The sequence below is a fragment of the Octopus sinensis genome, linkage group LG4 (assembly GCF_006345805.1).
Source record: "Octopus sinensis linkage group LG4, ASM634580v1, whole genome shotgun sequence".
In the NCBI taxonomy this organism is placed as follows: domain Eukaryota; kingdom Metazoa; phylum Mollusca; class Cephalopoda; order Octopoda; family Octopodidae; genus Octopus; species Octopus sinensis.
The window spans coordinates 24,496,325-24,517,135 of record NC_043000.1 but is presented as its reverse complement, the minus strand read 5'-3'; the positions used below and the strand labels follow the sequence as shown (position 1 = coordinate 24,517,135).

The 20,811-nt window shown below is 36.1% G+C and overlaps 1 protein-coding gene across 10 annotated transcripts in view; it reads left to right on the top strand.

Annotated features, from left to right (window-relative positions):
* The window catches only part of LOC115211129 (membrane-associated guanylate kinase, WW and PDZ domain-containing protein 1), a 777,470-nt gene that overhangs the window by 507,846 nt on the left and 248,813 nt on the right, over nucleotides 1-20,811 (top strand). For 8 of the 10 annotated variants that reach the window (XM_036501925.1, XM_036501922.1, XM_036501920.1 and 5 more), the window contains one exon: nucleotides 5,256-5,267. The exons of the other annotated variants lie outside the window; for them this stretch is intronic. In XM_036501925.1, coding sequence (XP_036357818.1) covers nucleotides 5,256-5,267 — 12 coding nt within the window. The remainder of the gene's footprint in view (nucleotides 1-5,255; nucleotides 5,268-20,811) is intronic. 10 annotated transcript variants of the gene reach the window in all.

Here is a 20,811-nt window from a genome sequence, read left to right as displayed (position 1 = left end):
TCCAGGAAAAGGTTTTATCATTTGCATTGAGGTGTAGCAAACAGAACTAAGGAAGGCAAACCTAAGACCAACCAATGCCAATTATTACGACTGGTTCCTGTTATCGTAGTTCTTGCCTTAATATTTTACTCTTTTGGAAATACTTTATATAGTTGTTTTGTGTAGTTTATGTGTGTGTGTGTGTGTTTTACTGAATACAGATGGTTTTGATTCTCATATTCATACATATCAAATTTTATATCATAATTTGTTTACCTCTTAGCCAGTTAATATGAAAAATATCTCCCACAACCCTCTCTCTCTCTCTCTCTATTTCTTTCATATATAGTGATATTAAACTTGTATATGCATATATATCACACACACACACATACATATATGTATGTATATATATATATATATATATATATATATATATATATGTGCCTATGTACACACATATTCTTATGTATATAATATCAACTAATGTATGTATGCAAACAAATATAATTCAAAAAATGAAATGTGATATCCTCCACTACCAACAGGAATTGAATTAAGCATATTTATCACAGACGTTTAGTGCAGAGATTAGATTCCTAACCATTGAAGTGTAGTGAAACTTTCATATTTTTCTAGCATTTCAAAGTGGTCTACATCTATTGACTGCTATGATAGACCTAGAAGCTTTCGTCATTGTAAAAACTGCCTTGAACCTTGTTATAGCTCTAGTCTTGAACATCTCACAAGTATTAAGACCCTCAATGTTGCTATAAATGTTAAGATCTCTAAAGACTTCATAGACACACACACAACACACGTACACATATACACATGCATATTCATCATCACCGTCATTTAACGTCCATTATCCATGTCAGCATGAGTTGGACTATTTGACTGGAGCTGGCAAGCCGGAGTGCGGCACCATGTTCCAATTGTCTGTTTTGGCTTGGTTTCATCCATCCGATGAACCCTGCCAAGGTCATGGACATTCCCCCTTCCCCTCTTCTGACTATTTAGAAAACAAATTCAGTCCATGTACAAGCACCTTGGCCAAATTATCTTTTATTATAAACTTGGAATGACCAGTCCCTTGTGAGTGGAATTTGACTGGCAGAAAATGTGGGGAGCTGGCAGAAACATTAGCATGCCGGGCACAATGCGAGCTGGTAGAAACGTTAGCACGCCGGACGAAATACTTAGCGGTATTTTGTCTGCCATTACGTTCTGAGTTCAAATTTCGCCGAGGTCGACTTTGCCTTTCATCCTTTCGGGGTCGATAAATAAAGTACCAGTTACGCACTGGGGTCGATGTAATCGACTTAATACCTATGTCTGTCCTTGTTTGTCCCCTCTGTGTTTAGCCCCTTGTGGGTAGTAAAGAAATAGGTATTTTGTCTGCAGTTACATTCTGAGTTCAAAATCCGCCAAGGTCGACTTTGCCTGTCATCCTTTCAGGGTTGATAAATTAAGTACCAGTTATGCACTGGAGTCGATGTAATTGACTTAATCTCTTTGTCTGTCCCTGTTTGTCCCCTCTATGTTTAGCCCCTTGTGGGCAATAAAGAAATAAGAAAATGTGTGGATTTGTGTATGTGTGTATAGGCAAATCTAAATGTATGTATGTATATACATTTGTGTGTGTATTTAGAAGATTGTTTGTTATGATTGGTCAGAGAGTGACCATTGGTTTTGCATCTATAAAGCACCCAACTGTATAGGCAACTTGTCAGACTCAATAACTGGAGGCATGTCTCTTTTATACATATATAAGAGGTTATGTGCTTCCACTTACATATATATATATATATGTGTATGTATATACATACACACACACAAGCATATTGATAAAAATCCTACATGAAATTGTTCTGCACCCAATTACAGATACTCCCTTGTAACTCTCACCATGAAAAAATACAGTGATTGGTCCAGTGGAAGTCTGACAAAATCATTGTTCAATATATTTGTGTTATAAAATAATAGTGATCCAGCACCATACACCTTATCTCTCTTACTGTTTATAAAGTGTGAAATATTTCACTTGTAAAATGAAAATTAATCCTAAAGAAACATTAAGCAAATTCCATATTAATATACAAACTTTCAGTCATAACAGAATCGGTGAAATTTCAGACAAAATACTATGTGTTATCTGGTTACAGTCCCTTAACATTCCAAATGCAAGTCCCACCCAGGTTGACTTAGCTTGTTATCCTTTTGAAGTTGATAAAATAAAAAGCAGTCAAATATCATCATCATCATCTAGTGTCCACTTTTCCATACTTGCACGGATCAGATGGAATTTGTTGAGGCATTTTTTTTACAGTTGGACGCCCTCCATGTTGCCAACCCTCGTTTGTTTTCAAGCCAAACATTACCAGACGTGTTTTTCACATAAGACTGGAAACAAACAACCTCACCTCTATGGCAGTGATGCTGACTTATGAGCATCATATGATGTCAAGACAAAGGTGGATACACAGACACACACACACTCACAATGGACTTCTTTCAGCTTCTGTCTACCAAATCCATTCACAAGGCTTTGGTCAGCCTAGGGCTATAGTAGAAGACATTTGTCTATGATGCCATGCAGTGGGATTGAAACCAAGATCACGTGGTTAGGAAGCATGGAAAAGTGATCAATAAAATGATGACGATAATGGTGATGATGATGGTTCTTATTTAACCCCAAGATTCCGAGTTCGATTCCAGGCAGTGACCTGAATAACAACAACAACAACAGCATAAAAAATACCTTAGGAATGAGAACCCAGGTTCGAAATTTCCCAAAGACACCTGATGAAGGCTGGAGGGTATATCAGCCAAAAAGTTGTGTTAACAACAAACAGGATGAGGACAGATATCTATCAAATGTAAATAATGTACATAATTCTTCATCTCTTAAATATAGAACTGTATGATCTTATTTAAGATAGCCATTTAAAAAAAATGGGTGCCCTATGATTTAAGGAAAAGTACTCAATAGCATATGATAGAGATAGATATGTAATAATGGTTGTCCCTTGATCCAAGAAAGTCTGTTCTGCAGTGTCTTGCTGAATTGCCCCTACAAATGATTTTGTTTGTTGTGATCAAACGTTTGTGTTGCACATTAGCTCACTCCCTCTGTCAAATAGACATTGCCTTTGCAGGTGTAGAGTATGTCACACATTAGATGTCAAAGCCATTGTGGAGCATTGTGAGATAAAGTGTTTTGCTCAAGAACATAACACACCATCTGGTCCAGGAATTAAAACCACGGTCCATTAGGCCATACTTCTTCACACACACACGTGTGTGTGTCTCTTTTTCTCTTTTACTTATTTCAGTCATTTGACTGTGGGCATGCTGGGGTACTGCCTTTAGTCAAGCAAATCGACCCCAGGACTTATTCTTTGTAAGCCTAGTACTTATTCTATCAATCTCTTTTGCCAAACTGCTAAGTTACGGGGACGTAAACACACCAACATTGATTGTCAAGCGATGTTGATGGGAACAAACACAGACACACAAGCACATACACACACACATATATATATATATATACATATAAACGACGGGCTTCTTTTCAGTTTCCGTCTACCAAATCCACTCACAAGGCTTTGGTCAGCCCGATGCTATAGTAGAAGACACTTGCCCAAAGTGCCATGCAGTGGGACTGAACCCAGACCCATGTGGTTTGTAAGCAAGCTACTTACCACACAGCCACTCCTGCGTCTGTGTGTGAAAAAAGCAGCCAGTACACTCTGTAAAGTGGTTGGTGTTAGGAAGGGCATCCAACTATAGAAACCATGCCAAAACTGACAATGGCGCTTGGTGCTGCTCCTTGCCCTACCATCTCTAGTCAAACTGTCTGGCCCATGCCAGCATGGAAAATGGAGATGATGGTATATAGGTGTAATGCAAAGATAAATGTTTAATATCGTACATGATCATATAGTTAAGAATCAATGGTTTCACCTTGTATGAACAGAAATGACCATCCCTGTTGAGTTCAAAGACTAGGATTGAAATTCATTGTAATGTTCATTCATGTGTGACTAAACCTAGATGAAAGCTGATTTCAATTAGGTTTTAAACATTTCACTTCCATCAACTGATAGAGAGTAAAGATAGAAGTTTCCAAGGTTATATATTGCAACTGCAGCAAAAGGTTGTTATTCCATGTTACCTCATGGAAATCGCACCATTTCTGTTGTTATTACAATATACTCTTATTTACATAAAAACAATTACAATCATATCTTTTTAAAGGCATTAGTGTAGGAAATAAAGTGGTTACAACAGAGGATTAAGGAGTTGTTTATATTCAACTTACCAAGATCTTATTACCTGTGCTACAGTACTTCCCATATGATTTAATATATGTTTCATTATACCATCAGCTCAGGTTTGTAATGGCCAAATGAATTAGGTGCCAAATACCTAATTTGAGGATGATTAGTTAAAATCTTCCTATTTCGTGTATTGCACTATATTCCTGAGAAGGATATTTAAATCTACTTAACTGCAGGAAAGGCTTTATGCTTAATTAAAGAATTATTCAATTACCATTTATTTAGTTTTGAGTGAGACAAAACTGAAGTAATATTGCAAGTTAGTGCCATTAACCTCATTTAGTTATCCAAATCCTATAATTTTAGAGGACCCTAAAATAACATTACGTAGGACCCTTCTTTCTCAGATTCCCTGACGTCTATTAACCCTTTAGTGTTCAGATTACTCTGTCAAATATAATGCTTTTTCATTCACATTGTTTTGAATTAATCTTGCATTATCTTGTAGTTCTGAGAATTTGATGATATTTTTTAAGACATTAAAATGTGATTTGAGGGAAATTTAGCTGCTATTTCTTTCAGATTTTGCAACTACATAGAGTCCTTTACTAGATTTAACAAGTACCAGTAATATTTGGGGGTTAAATTCAACAGAACATTTCCTCCCTTGAACTATAATCATTGTGCCTGAATGAGGAATATGGACTTCCTACTCCATATCCTTCACTCAGGGATGTGAACTTCTTGAAAGAAGTGCGTGCAGTGTAAAATATTAAATTACATAGCACTTAGCCAAATATCTGCGTCATCATCGTCATCATCATCATCATCGTCATCAGCATCATCTTTATCATCATTATCCTCAACATAATTATTAATGTTGCTATCACTTTGTTGTAAAAATGTGCAAGTGGAACAAATTATTATTATTATTACAATTGTTATTTGTATTATTATTTTTAATTATCTTTGTTTTTACTCACCTTTCAGAACCATTTTATCGTAAGTAGAACTCATTGTTCATCTGTCATGTCAGTTGTTCCCATTTGAACTTGTATTGTGTGTGCATGCTGCATCTAATTTGCACCATATTGTGAAACTACATCTCACTTGTTCAAACAGAACTAACCAAACAAAATTTCATGAATTATTAAGCTAAGGTAGCTGCTGGCTTTTAAAATTGTTTCTTACAGTTACACCCTATCTGTCATGTAGTCTCTCCATGTGTGGCTGTTGATCGTATACATGGCACCGTCTCGACCAATTTTCTGTCAGTTTTGATAAGTGCATGTGGCTGTTGGAAATGTGATATTGTTGCGGCAGTGACTAGAAATAACATGTACTCTTGACTATTGCAAGAATTCTATTTCAGTCGTTGTCTTTTAAGCAACCATTCTAAGTGAATTATCTCTAATGTCATAACAAATGTATATATCACAAATATATCTAAGTAAATTCTTGTTTTGGGAGTTTACATAGATTTCATTGTCTTCAGTTATTTTGACAACATATGTCAACCTTTAACTATAATATATTCATTTCTCAAAAGAAATGAAGAAAATGGATTATTGCTTTGTGATTTTGTTTCTTTGTCTGTTTATCACAGAACAAAAAAACAACCTTTCAAATATGGAATTCTAAGGAAAATAAATGAAAGCAACAACTTTCTTTGATAATATGGTTTGTCCAATGACCTTAAGAATTCGCAAATCTACAGAAAATATTAGAAGAATAATGTTCCATAGGGTTACAGCAGTCCATACTACACTCATTTATCTTTGTGTATTATGAAAAACATTTTTTGCTTTTGTTCAGTTTATTCTCTTCTCCAAGACATTCTTTTTCTTTCTCTTACATATTCTATTGTCTGGTAAGTGGGAAGTGATTGTTGTTTACTGTATGGTTCTTTTGTGGCGGAGCTGATAAAATATTGTACTCCTTAACTTATAGGTGTCATTTCAAATCCACTGCTTGCATTCTGATATATTTTGGCACAGGACATTACGTTCTTCATAGCCTTAGTTTCTCAATTTGTTAGGAATAAAACTGGGTCATCTGTGGATGCTAATTTTGACAGATCAGCTTCATCTCCAGGAAAATATAAATCTCTCTCTCATACCAAAAAGCCACAACTAAGCACTGACTGATTCTCAGTAGTTCTTAAATTTAGAAGACATTTTAAAATTCTTTACATATAGACGTAGGAGTGGCTGTGTGGTAAGTAGTTTGCTTACCAACCACATGGTTCCGGGTTCAGTCCCACTGCGTCACACCTTGGGCAAGTGTCTTCTACTATAGCCTCGGGCCGACCAAAGCCTTGTGAGTGGATTTGGTAGACAGAAACTGAAAGAAGCCCATCGTATATATGTAGATATATATATATGTATGTGTGTGTATGTGTTTATGTGTCTGTATTTGTCTCTCTCCCCTCCTCCAACATTGCTTGACAACCAATGCTGGTGTGTTTACATCCCCATAACTTAGCGGTTCGGCAAAAAGTGACCGATAGAATAAGTACTAGGCTTACAAAGAATAAGTCTTGGGGTCAATTTTCTCGACTAAAAGGTGGTGCTCCAGCATGGCCACAGTCAAAAGACTGAAACGAGTAAAAGAGTGTATTGCAGTTCAGATACCTCAATATGAACTCAAAGCTCTCCAGGAAAGATGGTTTTGCATTGTCCAAATAGGTGTTGTGATCCATCATTTGAATTAGTGTTAAGAGTGATTTGATATATATATATATATATATATAATATGTGTGTGTGTATATAAGCTGATAGTACTCACAGATTTTAACTCTGTAATTTTGATTTTGCATTTGATGCCATTTTTGGTTATTCAATATTCATCTACATATCAGGGTTGTTTTACATCGATTCTTTAATGTTGCTGTGGGTTGGACAACAATATTTTGCCGCTTGTCCCAAACATGTAGTACACGCAACAACAGAAATAAAACCACTAATCCTTGTTATGTGTGTTATGCATTTTTGGTACAGATTTTTACTGCTGGATGCCTTTCCTATTACTAACCACTTCACAGCATGGTCTGAGTGCATTTTATCATGTCAGAGGCACTACAGAGGCTGTTTGTCAGATCTAAAGAGTCTTCTTCCTTATTTGGAGATGGTGCTTTCCAGGTTGTGGAGTTAACATTCCTCCATTGCTTTCATAAATATTTGGTTATATATATTGTGTATAGTAGTAATGTGTTATTGTGATACTGGTGTTAATCACAAACTGTGCGTTGTTATGTTGTTATGTGTGGAGCCTGAGGAAAGTGAGCAAGCTAAAACTTTAAAGTCACTGTACAAATTGAACAAACATGTATTCTGTGAAATTGTTTTCACATGTAACATGACAAAAAGAATCACATATGTATGTGTGTCTGTGTGTGTGTTATTAGTGTATATCAAATTGTTATGCATAAGTTGCTATACTGTAATCTTTCTATACATCTCTATCTTGTGTTGTTATGTCAGTGATGAAACACTACACCAACCCTGCTATGTTGTGATGTGATGCCAGTATCTGAAGGCTATACACTATTATTGTTGTTATATCAGTGAACTTACTACTGTTGCAATGTTATTATGTCAGTAATTGAACTACCATGCAAACCCACAATCTTGTCTCATCTCATGTTCACCTATCCACCATGTTGTCTTGTTATATCAGTGACTCTAATCTCTTCACTAATTCATTATCTCGTGATATTATGTCAGTGTTTCAGTTTACTTACAGTATTACTGTTTTATCTGTGACTATTGTGATGTTTTGTCCATGAGTAAGTATACTACATTAGGGTTATGGGTTGGCAAAACTAACAGAAAAAGAGAAAAAAAAACTGGATGCATTCCAGTCTTTATTCTGATTCATGTTCTGTGTTCAAATCCCATCATGGTCTCTTTGAGTGCTGCTTCAGTGGATCCTACTCTATTGCAAGCATTTGGACCTTGTTTCCAGTTTGAGAATGTTTCCCGTCCACCCACCTTTCTACCAGTCTTGGAGGTCCTGTATAGATCCTTGGGCATTGCATTCCTTCCTGAATAAAAGAGAAAAGGCAAAAAAAAAATGATTTATAACTGGAACTCCATTGGCAATGATGATGAGTGTTCCAAGTGATCCCATCGATGGAACAGCCTGCTCAAAGAATTATCATGCAAGTGGCTGAGTACTCCTCAGACATGCATACCTTTAACATACAGTAATCCCTCACCATATTGCGGTTCATTATTTAAGCTTACATCGATTCCTCCATGGTGTTGTTTTGCATTTATAATAAAATAAATATATACAAATTATAAAAATAATTTTAAAAGAATATACAGTACTGTTTCTACTTCACAGATTTTCACTTATCGCAGGTGTTTTTGGAATGTAACACTTGTGATAGTCAAGGGATTAGTGTAGTCCTCAGGGAGATTCAACATGACACAGAATGTGACATGGCTGACCCCTTGAAATAAATTGTCTCGCTCAAGGACACAATATGTCACCAAGTATTGAAACCATGACCTTTCAATGATAAGCTGAATACCCTACCCACTAAGCCCTGCACCTTCCTAATCAATGATTTAACCCATAACTGTAATGTAGTTATATTGATGATTAAGTATCATACGATAATATCATTATATTAATGATTTATTATTGTGTTGCTGTGATGTTTTTGTTATATCTACTTAGTGTTACCTTTTGGGATTGTTATAATGTTATTATCAGTGGATTAGTACTGTGACATTACATTGGTGCCTTGGTATTTGTTGCTGTGATGTCGTTGCTTTATCTACCTTCTCAGTATTACCTGTGAGATTATTTATGTTATTACAGAGATGTACTTGCATAGCAAGTGACATGTTCTGAGATTGTGTGCTGAAACAAAAAAATTGCAGCATGGAAGATGTTTATAAGCCATTTAAAAACACACAAAAACTGTTAGATTCACTTAAACATTTAGATTTAATTTGTCAAAATATTTTCATCACTTTGAAATCACGACCAGTTCGCTGAGATGCAGCACGAAATTTTGGCAGTGAACAGGTCGCAGTCTCAAACCGATGAAAATATTTTGACAAATTAAATTTAAATGTTGAAGTTAATTTAATGGTTTTTGTGTGTTTTTAAACAGCTTATAAACATCTTCCTTGCTGCAATTATTATGTTTATTATCAGTGGATTATCTTTTATCTTCTTTTCAGTCTTTAAATTGTGGCCATGCTGGGCACTGCTTTGAGGAATTTTTAGCCAAATGAATCTATCCCAGTATTTATTGTTTTAAGCCTCATACTTATCCTATCAGTCTCTTTTGCCAAACCACTAAGTTACAGGGACATAAACACACTAACACTGGTTGCCAATCAGTGGTTAGGAGATAAACAATGGCACAAAAGCACACACACACACACATGACAGGCATCTTTCCGTTTTCATCTACCAAATCCACTTACAAGGCTTTCATTAGTCCAAGGCTATAGTAGAAAAAAAAACACTAGCCCAAGATGTCATGCAGTGGGACTGAACCAAGAACCATGTGTTGTTGGAAAGCAAGCTTCTTACCACACATCCACGCCTGTGTCTAGTACTGTTTACTATTATAACATTACATTAGTACCTTGGTATTTGTGTGTTGTATTGTTACAGCACTATCAATGTTTAAGCTCCAGTATGGGCCAGATTCTCTCTTTACTCACGTGTCATCAGTTGATGTCATTATTGATGTTGATAATGGTGAGTGAGTGAAGATGAATGATGATTGATGGTATTAAAAACCTAAAATAGTAAAATAAAAAAAATTTTAACGATTTATTTACGAAAAGAGAAATAAGGATTTTATTAATTAACAGTTAATTAAAATAGGTTAATAGCAGAAGCATTCCCAACATGTGGAACTAAACTAGTCTGATGCTACTCATATTACGGCTGTCAATAATTAGTGATATATCATAGGAGTCAGTGCTTCAAGTGTACTTAAACACGTGTATGTATTAGCTGTGAAGCTATGTAAGTGAGGACTAGGTATTGTTGAAAGTAGGGAAATGAGAGAAAGTGAAGTCAATACGTCATAAAAGAGTGGATATCTGTGTGTGTAGATACATATATATATATCTATATATATATATATATATATATACATACATACATATATATGTATGTATTATTAACCGTGAAGCTATATATATATGTATAATATGTGAAAGAGAATAAAGAAGAAAATGGGTAAATTGCCATATAAATATCAGTTTATTCAGAGATATTCCAGTTAATATAATAATTGAAATATTTTTGAATAAGCTGATGTCTATATGTCAGTTTTTTCCATCTTCTTCTTTATTCTCTTTCATAAATATTTAAGTACCAATATACATCAATGCAAAACTAAAGTATTTAGTTTCTGCTGAACACTGGTATAAGCTAGAGAACTAGGATGCAAACAATCCCTTAAAGGATTATAGGTCCTTGGCTTGATTAAATATATATATATATATATATATATATCTTTATATATAAAAGTAAGGTTGTGTGTCTGTCTCCTACAATTTAGATTCCTAACTACTCCCACATTTTGCGGTGCAGTTTAACCAAAACCGGGTATCTTATAGTCGTGATTCATATCGAGTCCTTTTGGGTATTAGCGCGCGTCTACGATTTTAAAAATAATTTACCATCATTTTTTTCCATTTTAATGCATTTTTTCGCTATTATATAAGGAAAGTAAATCTCTAAAAATGTCTATGATGAGTCAATGATTTTAAAAAAAATTTACCATAATTTTGTTTCCATTTTTAATGCATTTTTTTGCTATTTTTTGGCTATAACTCTCTAAAAATGCTTTATAGTTATTTCCCTTACAAACCCGAGCAACACCGGACGATACTGCTAGTATATATATAAATTTTTTTCAGATTGAGATAAAAAAAAAACCAAGACTGTGAAGATTTTAGAACATTTATAAATAGAAGGTCTTACAGCTGTTTCTGGGATATTTATTATATCCCTTCATCGGTGACGGTGTGAGAAAATGGTTAAGTAATAGTTGGACGGTTTGATTGAGGTCTGGAGAGCCAGCAGCTGCACCAGCCTCCAATCTGATCTAGCAATGTTTCTACAGCTTGATGCCCTTCCTAACACCAACCATTCCAAGTGTGTTGTGGGTGCTTTTTACAAACCACTGGCACAGGAACCAGTCACCTGTGCCGTTGGCATGTGTAAAAAAATTCGAGCGAGGTCATTGCCAGTACCGCCTGACTGGCCCCCGTGCCACTGGCATGTAAAAGCACCCACTACACTCTCAGAGTGGTTGGCGTTAGGAAGGGCATCCAGCTGTAGAAACTCTACCAGACCAAGACTGGAGCCTGGTGCAGCCATCTGGTTCGCCAGCCCACAGTCAAACCGTCCAACCCATGCTAGCATGGAAAGCAGACGATAAACAACAATGATGATGATGATGATATATATATATATATACACAGACACACAAGTAATTATGTATGTAAGTGATATAAACTTAAAGAAGTTTTTACATTGGAATGCTTTGATGTACACAATGCCGGTGACTTTTCCCGACATTATCACTTAACCTGCAGCAGTCAGAAATTTACCAAAACTTTGCAGTGAACAGTCCATCTTTGTCCTTAGCAAACTAAAAATTCATATAACTATCACACCGCATACATATTCATTCATAACTCTTGTCGTATTAGTATCCTGATGATTGTCGGCCGGCCATCAAACCTGCAGCCTCATAAAAATCATTTGTGCCTAGCTCAAGTCTTATTTCCTTAAAGCCTTAAAGAGCTCCATCTGAGTGTGATCATTGCCAGAGCGGTTATCTGGCCTCTGTGCCGGTGGCACGTAAAAGACACCATTCAAGAGTGATCGTTACCAGCATTGCTTCACTGGCACCTGTGCCGGTGGCATGTGTAAAAGATTCGAGCGAGGTTGTTGCCAGTACCACCTGACTGGCTCTCATGCCGGTGGCACGTAAAAGCACCCACTACACTCTTGGAGTGGTTGGCATTAAGAAGGGCATCAAGCTGTAGAAACTCTGCCAGATCAAGATTGGAGCCTGGTGCAGCCATCTGGTTCACCAGCCCTCGATCAAATCGTCCAACCCATGCCAGCATGGAAAGCGGACGTTAAACGATGATGATGATGATATATATATGTTTATTATTAACTTTCAGCCCCTTGGAAAGGAGATGTAAGTGGACCATTAAAAAACCATAAGGATGGCAATATTAATCAGGTTTGATCCTTATTCCACGCTGCTCAAAACTGTATGGTCTAACCAAAGAGCATATTTTCATAGCAACACTAGGTATACATATGGCTGCGACTTCTAATACTTATTCTTTCCTAACCCATGTTGTATTGGTTCTCTGCTTAATTAATGCAATATTTGTTTACTGTAGCTGCCTTTCTTCCACCATCGCCTCCACTGCATCTAAACTAAAAATATCAAAAGCAATTGGATAACTTGTATGGTCTCTCAGTGTTCTCAATATAGAACCTAATCACCAACACACGTTTTACAGTGTTTATAAATGAGCACCACATGTTTCTAAGCATAAAATTTGGAACATACTCACAACAAAAACAAGGCAGTCACAGCTAAATACAGCAATTAATCAAATACTCACTTTCACACTGTAGGTTTGTTTCTTAAGAACTGACCAGGGCAAATGGACAATAAATTTAGAACTAGTAAAATGTCCAGCTACAAACTTAAAATTAAGCCACAGTCCATTTATCATTGAATATTTATATTTCTTGTTAAATAGACTGTGACTATTGAAGTTGTAACTTCTATAATCGTAGGAGTGGCTGTGTGGTAAGTAGCTTGCTTACGAACCACATGGTTCTGGGTTCAGACCCACTGTGTGGCACCTTGGGCAAGTGTCTTCTATTAAAGCCTTCGGGCCAACCAAAACCTTGTGAGTTGATTTGGTAGACGGAAACTGAAAGAAGCCCGTCATATATATGTATGTATATATATATATGTATATCTGCTAGTAGTCGAGATCAACACATGGTCTCACATCGCTGCAGACCTCGATTCAATTTAGGCGACTCGTTGATAAAGCCTATTCTGTGTTTTGCTAGAAAGAGGCAGAAACTGATCAGTCCGAGGTGTTCAAGTTATCGGTAAACGTTTTTGATTTTCACTCTCGATAAATTCATCTCCTTTTTGTGTTCCCAGCACTCGGCCTCCTAATTTAGGAGCCCTTAATTGTATATATGTATATATATATATATATATATATATATGTGTGTGTGTGTGTGTATGTGTTTGTGTGTCTGTCTTTGTCCTTCCCCCCCAACATCACTTGACAACTGATGCTGGTGTGTTTACGTCCCCATACCTTAGTGGTTCAGCAAAAGAGACCGATAGAATAAGTACTAGGCTTACAAAGAATAAGTCCTGGGGTCAATTTGCTTGATTGACTAAAGGTGCTCCAGCATGGCCACAGTCAAATGACTGAAACAAGTAGAAGAGAGAGTAATCACAAACCAACAAAGGAGCTTCTACATCAGTGATTCTCAACCGAGGTCTGTATGACTCTTGAGGGTCCTCATAAGATTTTGTCATTAAAATTTATGTACAATAAACTGGTTTTTACTTCTACGATACACAAAATATTTAAACTATTCTTTAATACAATTCTTAATATTTAAGTATAAAAATATAATGGGATGTTTTAAACATCGAATAACTATGAGGGTCCATGGGAGCAAAATAGGGATCAAAGGGGTCATCATCATCATCATCGGTTAACATCCGTTTTCCATGCTAGCATGGGTTGGATGGTTCGACCGGGGTCTGGGAAGCCAGGAAGCAGCACCAGGCTCCAGTCTGATCTGGCAGTTTTTCTACAGCTCAATCCCCTTCCTAACGCCAACCACTCCATGAGTGTAGTGGGTGCTTTTTACGTGCCACTGACACAGAAGCCAGTCAAGGCGGCACTGGCATCGGCCACATTCGGATGGTGCTTAGAGATAAAAAATAGTTGAGGAAAACTGTTCTATATGATCACTTAAATAGCAACTAAATCTTCTTTAAATCACACCCACTATCTTAAAAACAGAAGGACATATTAGACAATGTAGCCCTTGAGGTCCAAAATGACATGCTTAGACTGTTTTATATATGTATAATCAATCAAGGTTGTAATCAATCAATATATGTATAATCAATCAAGTATAATCAATCAACTCACCTCCATCTGATTGTTAAATCCTCAAATTGTATAAATTATAACTATTTGAGGAATGTTACAGTGTTGAAATATGCAGATGACATCGAGCTGTACCTCGAAATAAAAAGAACAGATCTTATGTGCTATGCATCTTTCCTGCAACCAGACCTGGACACAATGCAGCAATGGATTTCTGACTAGCAACTCAAGCTAGCTGTGGACAAGTGCATCATCATGCATTTTGGGAGGAAAAATTCAGCCTTTACCTACTCCCTCAGCAACACCAATCTCAAGAAGTCTTCTAGTGAACCTAATTTGGGTATTATTGTAGACAGTGATCTGTGTTGGACAAACCACACCTCTAAGAATGCCAAGAAGACTGAGAGGGTGTCCTAGCATCACTCAGTAAGACCTTTGTCAGCCGCTTTCCAGCTATCTATTTAAAACTGTATATGACAATGGTATGTCTTAAAATTTGCATCACTAGTCTGGAATCCCTGCCTTGCTCAGCATATAAATCTCCTGGAAGCTGTTCAGAAACATGCAACAAAACTAATAACCACCATCAGGCATCTACCTTACTCTGAACGTCTTGCTTCCCTGGGCATGGACACATTGAAACTCAGGTGCCTGGCAACTGACTTGGTAGACACTCACAAAATTATCCACCATCTTTCCAACAACAGCCTTCCATGCTTCCTGAAATCCTCCAACAGTACACCTGATAGCTTTTTTGGTTCTTCGTTGTAATGCACCTGAGCATACAACAATTGCTTTCATATATACACACTATGACATTTATTATCTGTTGTCCAATTATTCATATATTTCTTTATTATAAATATGTAACCAAAAAATAACTGTTGTAATTCAATTGTGCTTCATTCTTGATAATACCTTTTTACTCCTTTCTAGATTTGCTTTTCACTTCAGTAAGAGGGAAAAAATTTTTCTTCTTGTCTTTGTCTTCGATAAAATTATATATGCATATGTGGCATGGAAGTCAACTGAAAATGTGTTATCCTAATATCTAGACACAAGCATGAAATGTGATATAGATATAGCAATTATTCCTAAACTCTCAGACACAATCCTAACAAAATAATTCATTTCATTAAATTGCTCCAAATTCTTTATTTTCAAACTCATTTAGAATGTAAGCAGTGTTTTGTCATCATTTTTTTTATCTTTCTTTTGAACGTGTGGCAAAGCTAAGAAGGGCAGACTTGCAACTGATCTTTTATAATTTAGGGACAGAAATATATATTACATGGATGTAAGAGGAGTATTTAAGCAAAGGTCTCAGTGAAATAGAGAGAATTCAGATACAAAGTAGCTTCACCATTTAGCATTTAAACTGGCCATATCCAGCCAGAATATTGCACCCATTTGATGTTCAAATCAACCAGATCTTGCCTCTCACATGTATCCCACAATGTCATTTTAAAAGTATACAACCACATCATCAAAATCTCAAAGCTATGAAGATAATGCATGATTAATTCAAAACAATAAATAATCACTACATTTGACAATGTACTCTGAATGCTAAAGGAGTAAACAAAATGATGTGAAAAATATATCCAGACATATGCATTAAAATAGTGGAGGTGCAATGGCCCAGTGGTTAGGGCAGCGGACTCGCGGTTGGAGGATGGTGTTTTCGATTCCCAGACCGGGCGTTGTGTGAAAACACCTAAAAGAGGCACCAGCAGGGAGCGGTGGTGACCCCTGTTGTACTCTTTCACCCCAACTTTCTCTCAGTCTTTCTTCCTGTTTCTTGAGTAACGCTGTGATGGACTGGCATCCCATCCAGCTGGGAGGAACACATATGCCACAGAAACCAGGAAACCAGGCCCATGAGCCTGGCTAGGCTTGAAAAGGGCACACAAGTAAATAAAAATGCATTAAAATATATACATGCATTCTACATACCCTATTCCTTGGCGTGGATACACCTCATCTTCATCAGCAGGTGATGGACTGTATGAAAGTGTTGTTGGTTTTTATACATGCAGATACATGTTTTTGTTTTAATGTTTCATTTGATGGAGTGTTCCATAATATGATTTTACTTGAATATGGTTTAGAGATCATCTTGTTTGATGGATTAGAGATCATCTGGTTTGAAAGTTTTCCTGATAAACTACCTGATCAAATAGAGAAAGAAATTATCATTGAAGGGATAAAATTCAACCTACTAAATTATTATTATCGTGATTTCAATGACTACATGTAGAGATATATAATATATGGGGCTGTTAGGATAACAAAAGTTACCCTAACATACTAATTAGATATGGCATGCTTAAAAACCCAAATATACAAATCCAAATTAAGATACGGATGCAGCTTTGATAAAAACCTATTAGACAATGTTATGTGGATGATTGCTTCATCTTGTGGATACACAATTAACTTAATGAGTTCAAAATTTTAGTTAAAGTGTATAAATAATAATATTCAGTTTACAATTGAATGTAATGAAGAACTTTTTATCTGATATTTTAGTCATTAAAAGCGACATGGACCTCAAAAACAACATGTATCTGAAACCAACAGATTAGAAACACTCTTGCCATTCAAAACATACATGACAAATCTACACATATGAACACATACATTATACATATATATATATATATATATATATATATATATATACATACATATATATATACACACACACACATATATATATATACATATATATATATACACACACACATACATATATATATACATACATATATATATATATATGCACATACATACACGCACATATATATATGCCTATACACACATACACAACTCAACCATTTCTTTCATTTGTTGTCGTTAGGAAGAGACTAAGATGTTACATAAAAGCAATGTGTTTTGTTTTTAAAATATATTCTTATGAATGGCTCTAATGTACGTCTTCCTAAGTATATATATATATATATATATATATATGTATGTATATGCATGCTTACATACTGTATGTAGGTATATATATATGTGCATGTGTGTATGCGTGTTGCCAATTTTCTATCAAGTTATCCATTTTGTTTTATCATTTCCCCCCTCCACACCCTCATCTTTCCTGTTCCTTCACACACACACACACACACACACTGGTAATTGTAAACCAATATTTATTGTGTCTCTCTGCTAACATAGGTAGTCTATTGTCTTCTGTGTATATATTTTAACAGTAAATGTTATGTTTAATATCTGTTTCCCCTAGATGCCTTATATCTAAATAGCTGTTTCATTTCTATATTGATGTTATTTTTGTTGTTGTCGTTGGTGGTGGTGGCAATTAGAACGGTAACGGCAGTGGAGTTATGTTTTCGTTCAGGCATTGCTGTGTGCTAAAAACACCATTGGCCAGTGCAGGAAGCATACTCTTTCCATTTTCTTTTAATAGAAGCATTGTGTTAGTTTAAAACATATGTTCTAGATAATGGTATGCCATGGTCTGTGGCTCTGCTTACAAGGGGTAAAAATGATTCCAAAACTTCACTTTGTAATGACTATTACATCTTTAAACAGAGACCCTTACTACTACTACTACTACTACTGTTACTGTTACTTCACACCAGTAGATAGAATGTTATCTTTGAATTACATCTATTAACATTTTGAACACAAAAATAACAAGAGATTTTCCCTAAATTGAGAGCAAACATTTCTTTTATTATTATTATTATTATTATTATTATTTAATAAGTGTATTGATTGTAGGATGACCTGCTGTGCTTACTTTGGATCGTAGGGCGACCTGCTGTGCTTGAGGAAACCTACTGAGTAAAGTACATCAAAATAAAAATCAAATGGAAATTGTAGTTGTGATACCCGTACTGGTGGCACCATCCGAACATGGCCAATGCTAGCGCTGCCTTGACTGGCTTCTGTGCCAGTGACACATAAAAAGCACCAACCAATCAAGGCCGCTTCCAGCCTTCTCTGGCCCCTGTGCTGGTGGCACGTAAAAAGCACCCACTACACTCACGGAGTGGTTGGCGTTAGGAAGGGCATCCAGCTGTAGAAACACTTCCAGATCAGACTGGAGCCTGGTGCAGCCGCCTAGTGGTTAGGGTGTTGTTCTCCCAATCTTGCAATTGTGATTTCAATTCCTAGGCAATGCATTGTGTTCATAAGGAAAACACTTCATTTCATATTGTTCCAGTCCACTCAGCTGTAACAGATTATTCCTACAATGGACTAGCGTCCTGTTTAGACGAAATGGTGTGATCTTAGTAATTTGTACATCCTGGAAACCAGGTAACTGACTCTCTGAGACCTAGGACTTTAGATAGAATCCGGGAGCTGATGATGATATGTGGCTAAAATGTTCACTTCCCAGCCACGTGGTTTCTGATTCGGCCCTGTTTTATGACCCCTTGAGTCTTCTACTATAACCCCAGGCTGACAAAAATATTGCAAGTGGATCAGTAGATGGAAAATGGAAGAAGCTTATTGTGTGTGTGTGTTCATGCTGCCTTGTCTTGCATCAGAGTCTTTTGTGAAATGAGGCCAAAATGACCCTGCTTGAAAAACAGGTGATAGTTGGTGATAGGAAGGGCCTCTTGCTGTAAAAAAAATTTCATCCTACCCATGAAAGCATGGAAAAATTGATGTTCAAATGATTATGAGAATGATGATGATGATGATGATGGTGGTGATGATATGTATCTGTGGATGTGTATTTATTTGTATGCTTAGATGTATGTGTATGTATGTGATTGTCAGATAGGCAGACAGAGCACTGGGGTTCACTGTTTAGAGGAACATGCTTATAATAAAGAACTGCAAGTGCTGGGTCTAATTCTTTCTTAACTAGTTCCTGATGTGTCCCCAGATAAAAACAAAATTTACTTTGTTGAACTCATTGTTTTTAATAAAATGTGTTTGTGTGTGTGTGTGTGTGTGTGTGTGTTGTCTTGACATACAACTAAAGACAAACTCACTCTGCAACATGCACTGCATAACTCTTCCTCTTTTATTTACACCCACTTATGCCCAAACACACACACACTCACATGCACACATATAGACACATGCACACGCAATCATTGTTAAATTCATTGACACAATAACAGAAATTATGGTTTCAGTAAATTATGTAATAAAGCGATTAGTACAGAAAAGTAAAACTAATTTCACAATGAACTAAATTCCCTCCAGAATTCATTTCATTTCTCTTAGATTGCCAGTGTCATAAAGAATGGCTCATACATCACAATCTGTTTTAAAAAATAGTACTTGTACAAACACTACAAAAAGTATGCATTAAATACATTTTAAAGTTCACTCATCATCATCGTTATCATCATCATCATCTCCTCCTCCTCTAATTCTTACCATTCCACCTTGTAGTCTGATAAATTTCACCTTGTATTCTGATAACCTTTCACCTCTACATTTGGCATCTTTAACAGCCTGCCTCCTTTACAATTCTTTTTCTATCTCTTTCCAATGTAATTCCTTTACACATTTTCCTGCAAAATATTCACTTTTCTCTGAACCTCAAGCATACATGTCTCTTTTGATTCCACTTTCGGCTAAATCTAGAAACTCATTCAGAGTTTCGCTCAAGTGTTTACTCTACTCAGCTGTTTCATCAGACACAAACTACAATTATGTTATTTTCAGAACAGCACATGGCTTAGCGGTTAGGGTATTTGGCTCATGGTCGTAAGGTCATGAGTTCAATTCCTGGTAGCGTGTTATGCCTTTCAGCAGGGCACTTTATTTCTCTTTGCTCCACTCCACTCAGCTGGCAAAAATGAGTTGTTCCTGTAATTCAAAGGGCCAGCTTTATTATATTCTGTGTCGTGCTGAATCTCCCTGAGAACTACATTAACCCTTTTGTTACCATATTTTTGTTGAGATGCTCTGTGTTTCTTTCAATTTTAAATATAACAAAGAATTAAGTAAAATAACTTAGTTATCATTAAGCTAGTGTTAGGAACATAAATTGTGACTAAGGTTTGGTGGAAGATTTTAATTCAAAACTTATGAAAACAAGACATTTGTACTACAGAGCCAGAGGTGGTTTCAGCTGGGTTGGTATCGAAAGGGTTGAATTAGTAATTTGTTAACCCTTTTGTTACCATATTTCTGTTGAGATGCTCTGTGTTTCTTTCAATTAATTTTAAATATAAGAAAGAATTTAGTAAAATAACTTAGCTATCATTAAACTAGTGTTAGGAACATAAACTGTGACTAAGATTTGGTGGAAGATTTCAATTCAAAACTTTTGAAAACAAGACATTTGTACCACAGAGCCAGAAGTGGTTTCAGTCAGGTTGGTATTGAAAGGGTTAAGAACAAGTGTGTCTGTGAAGTGCTCAGCCACT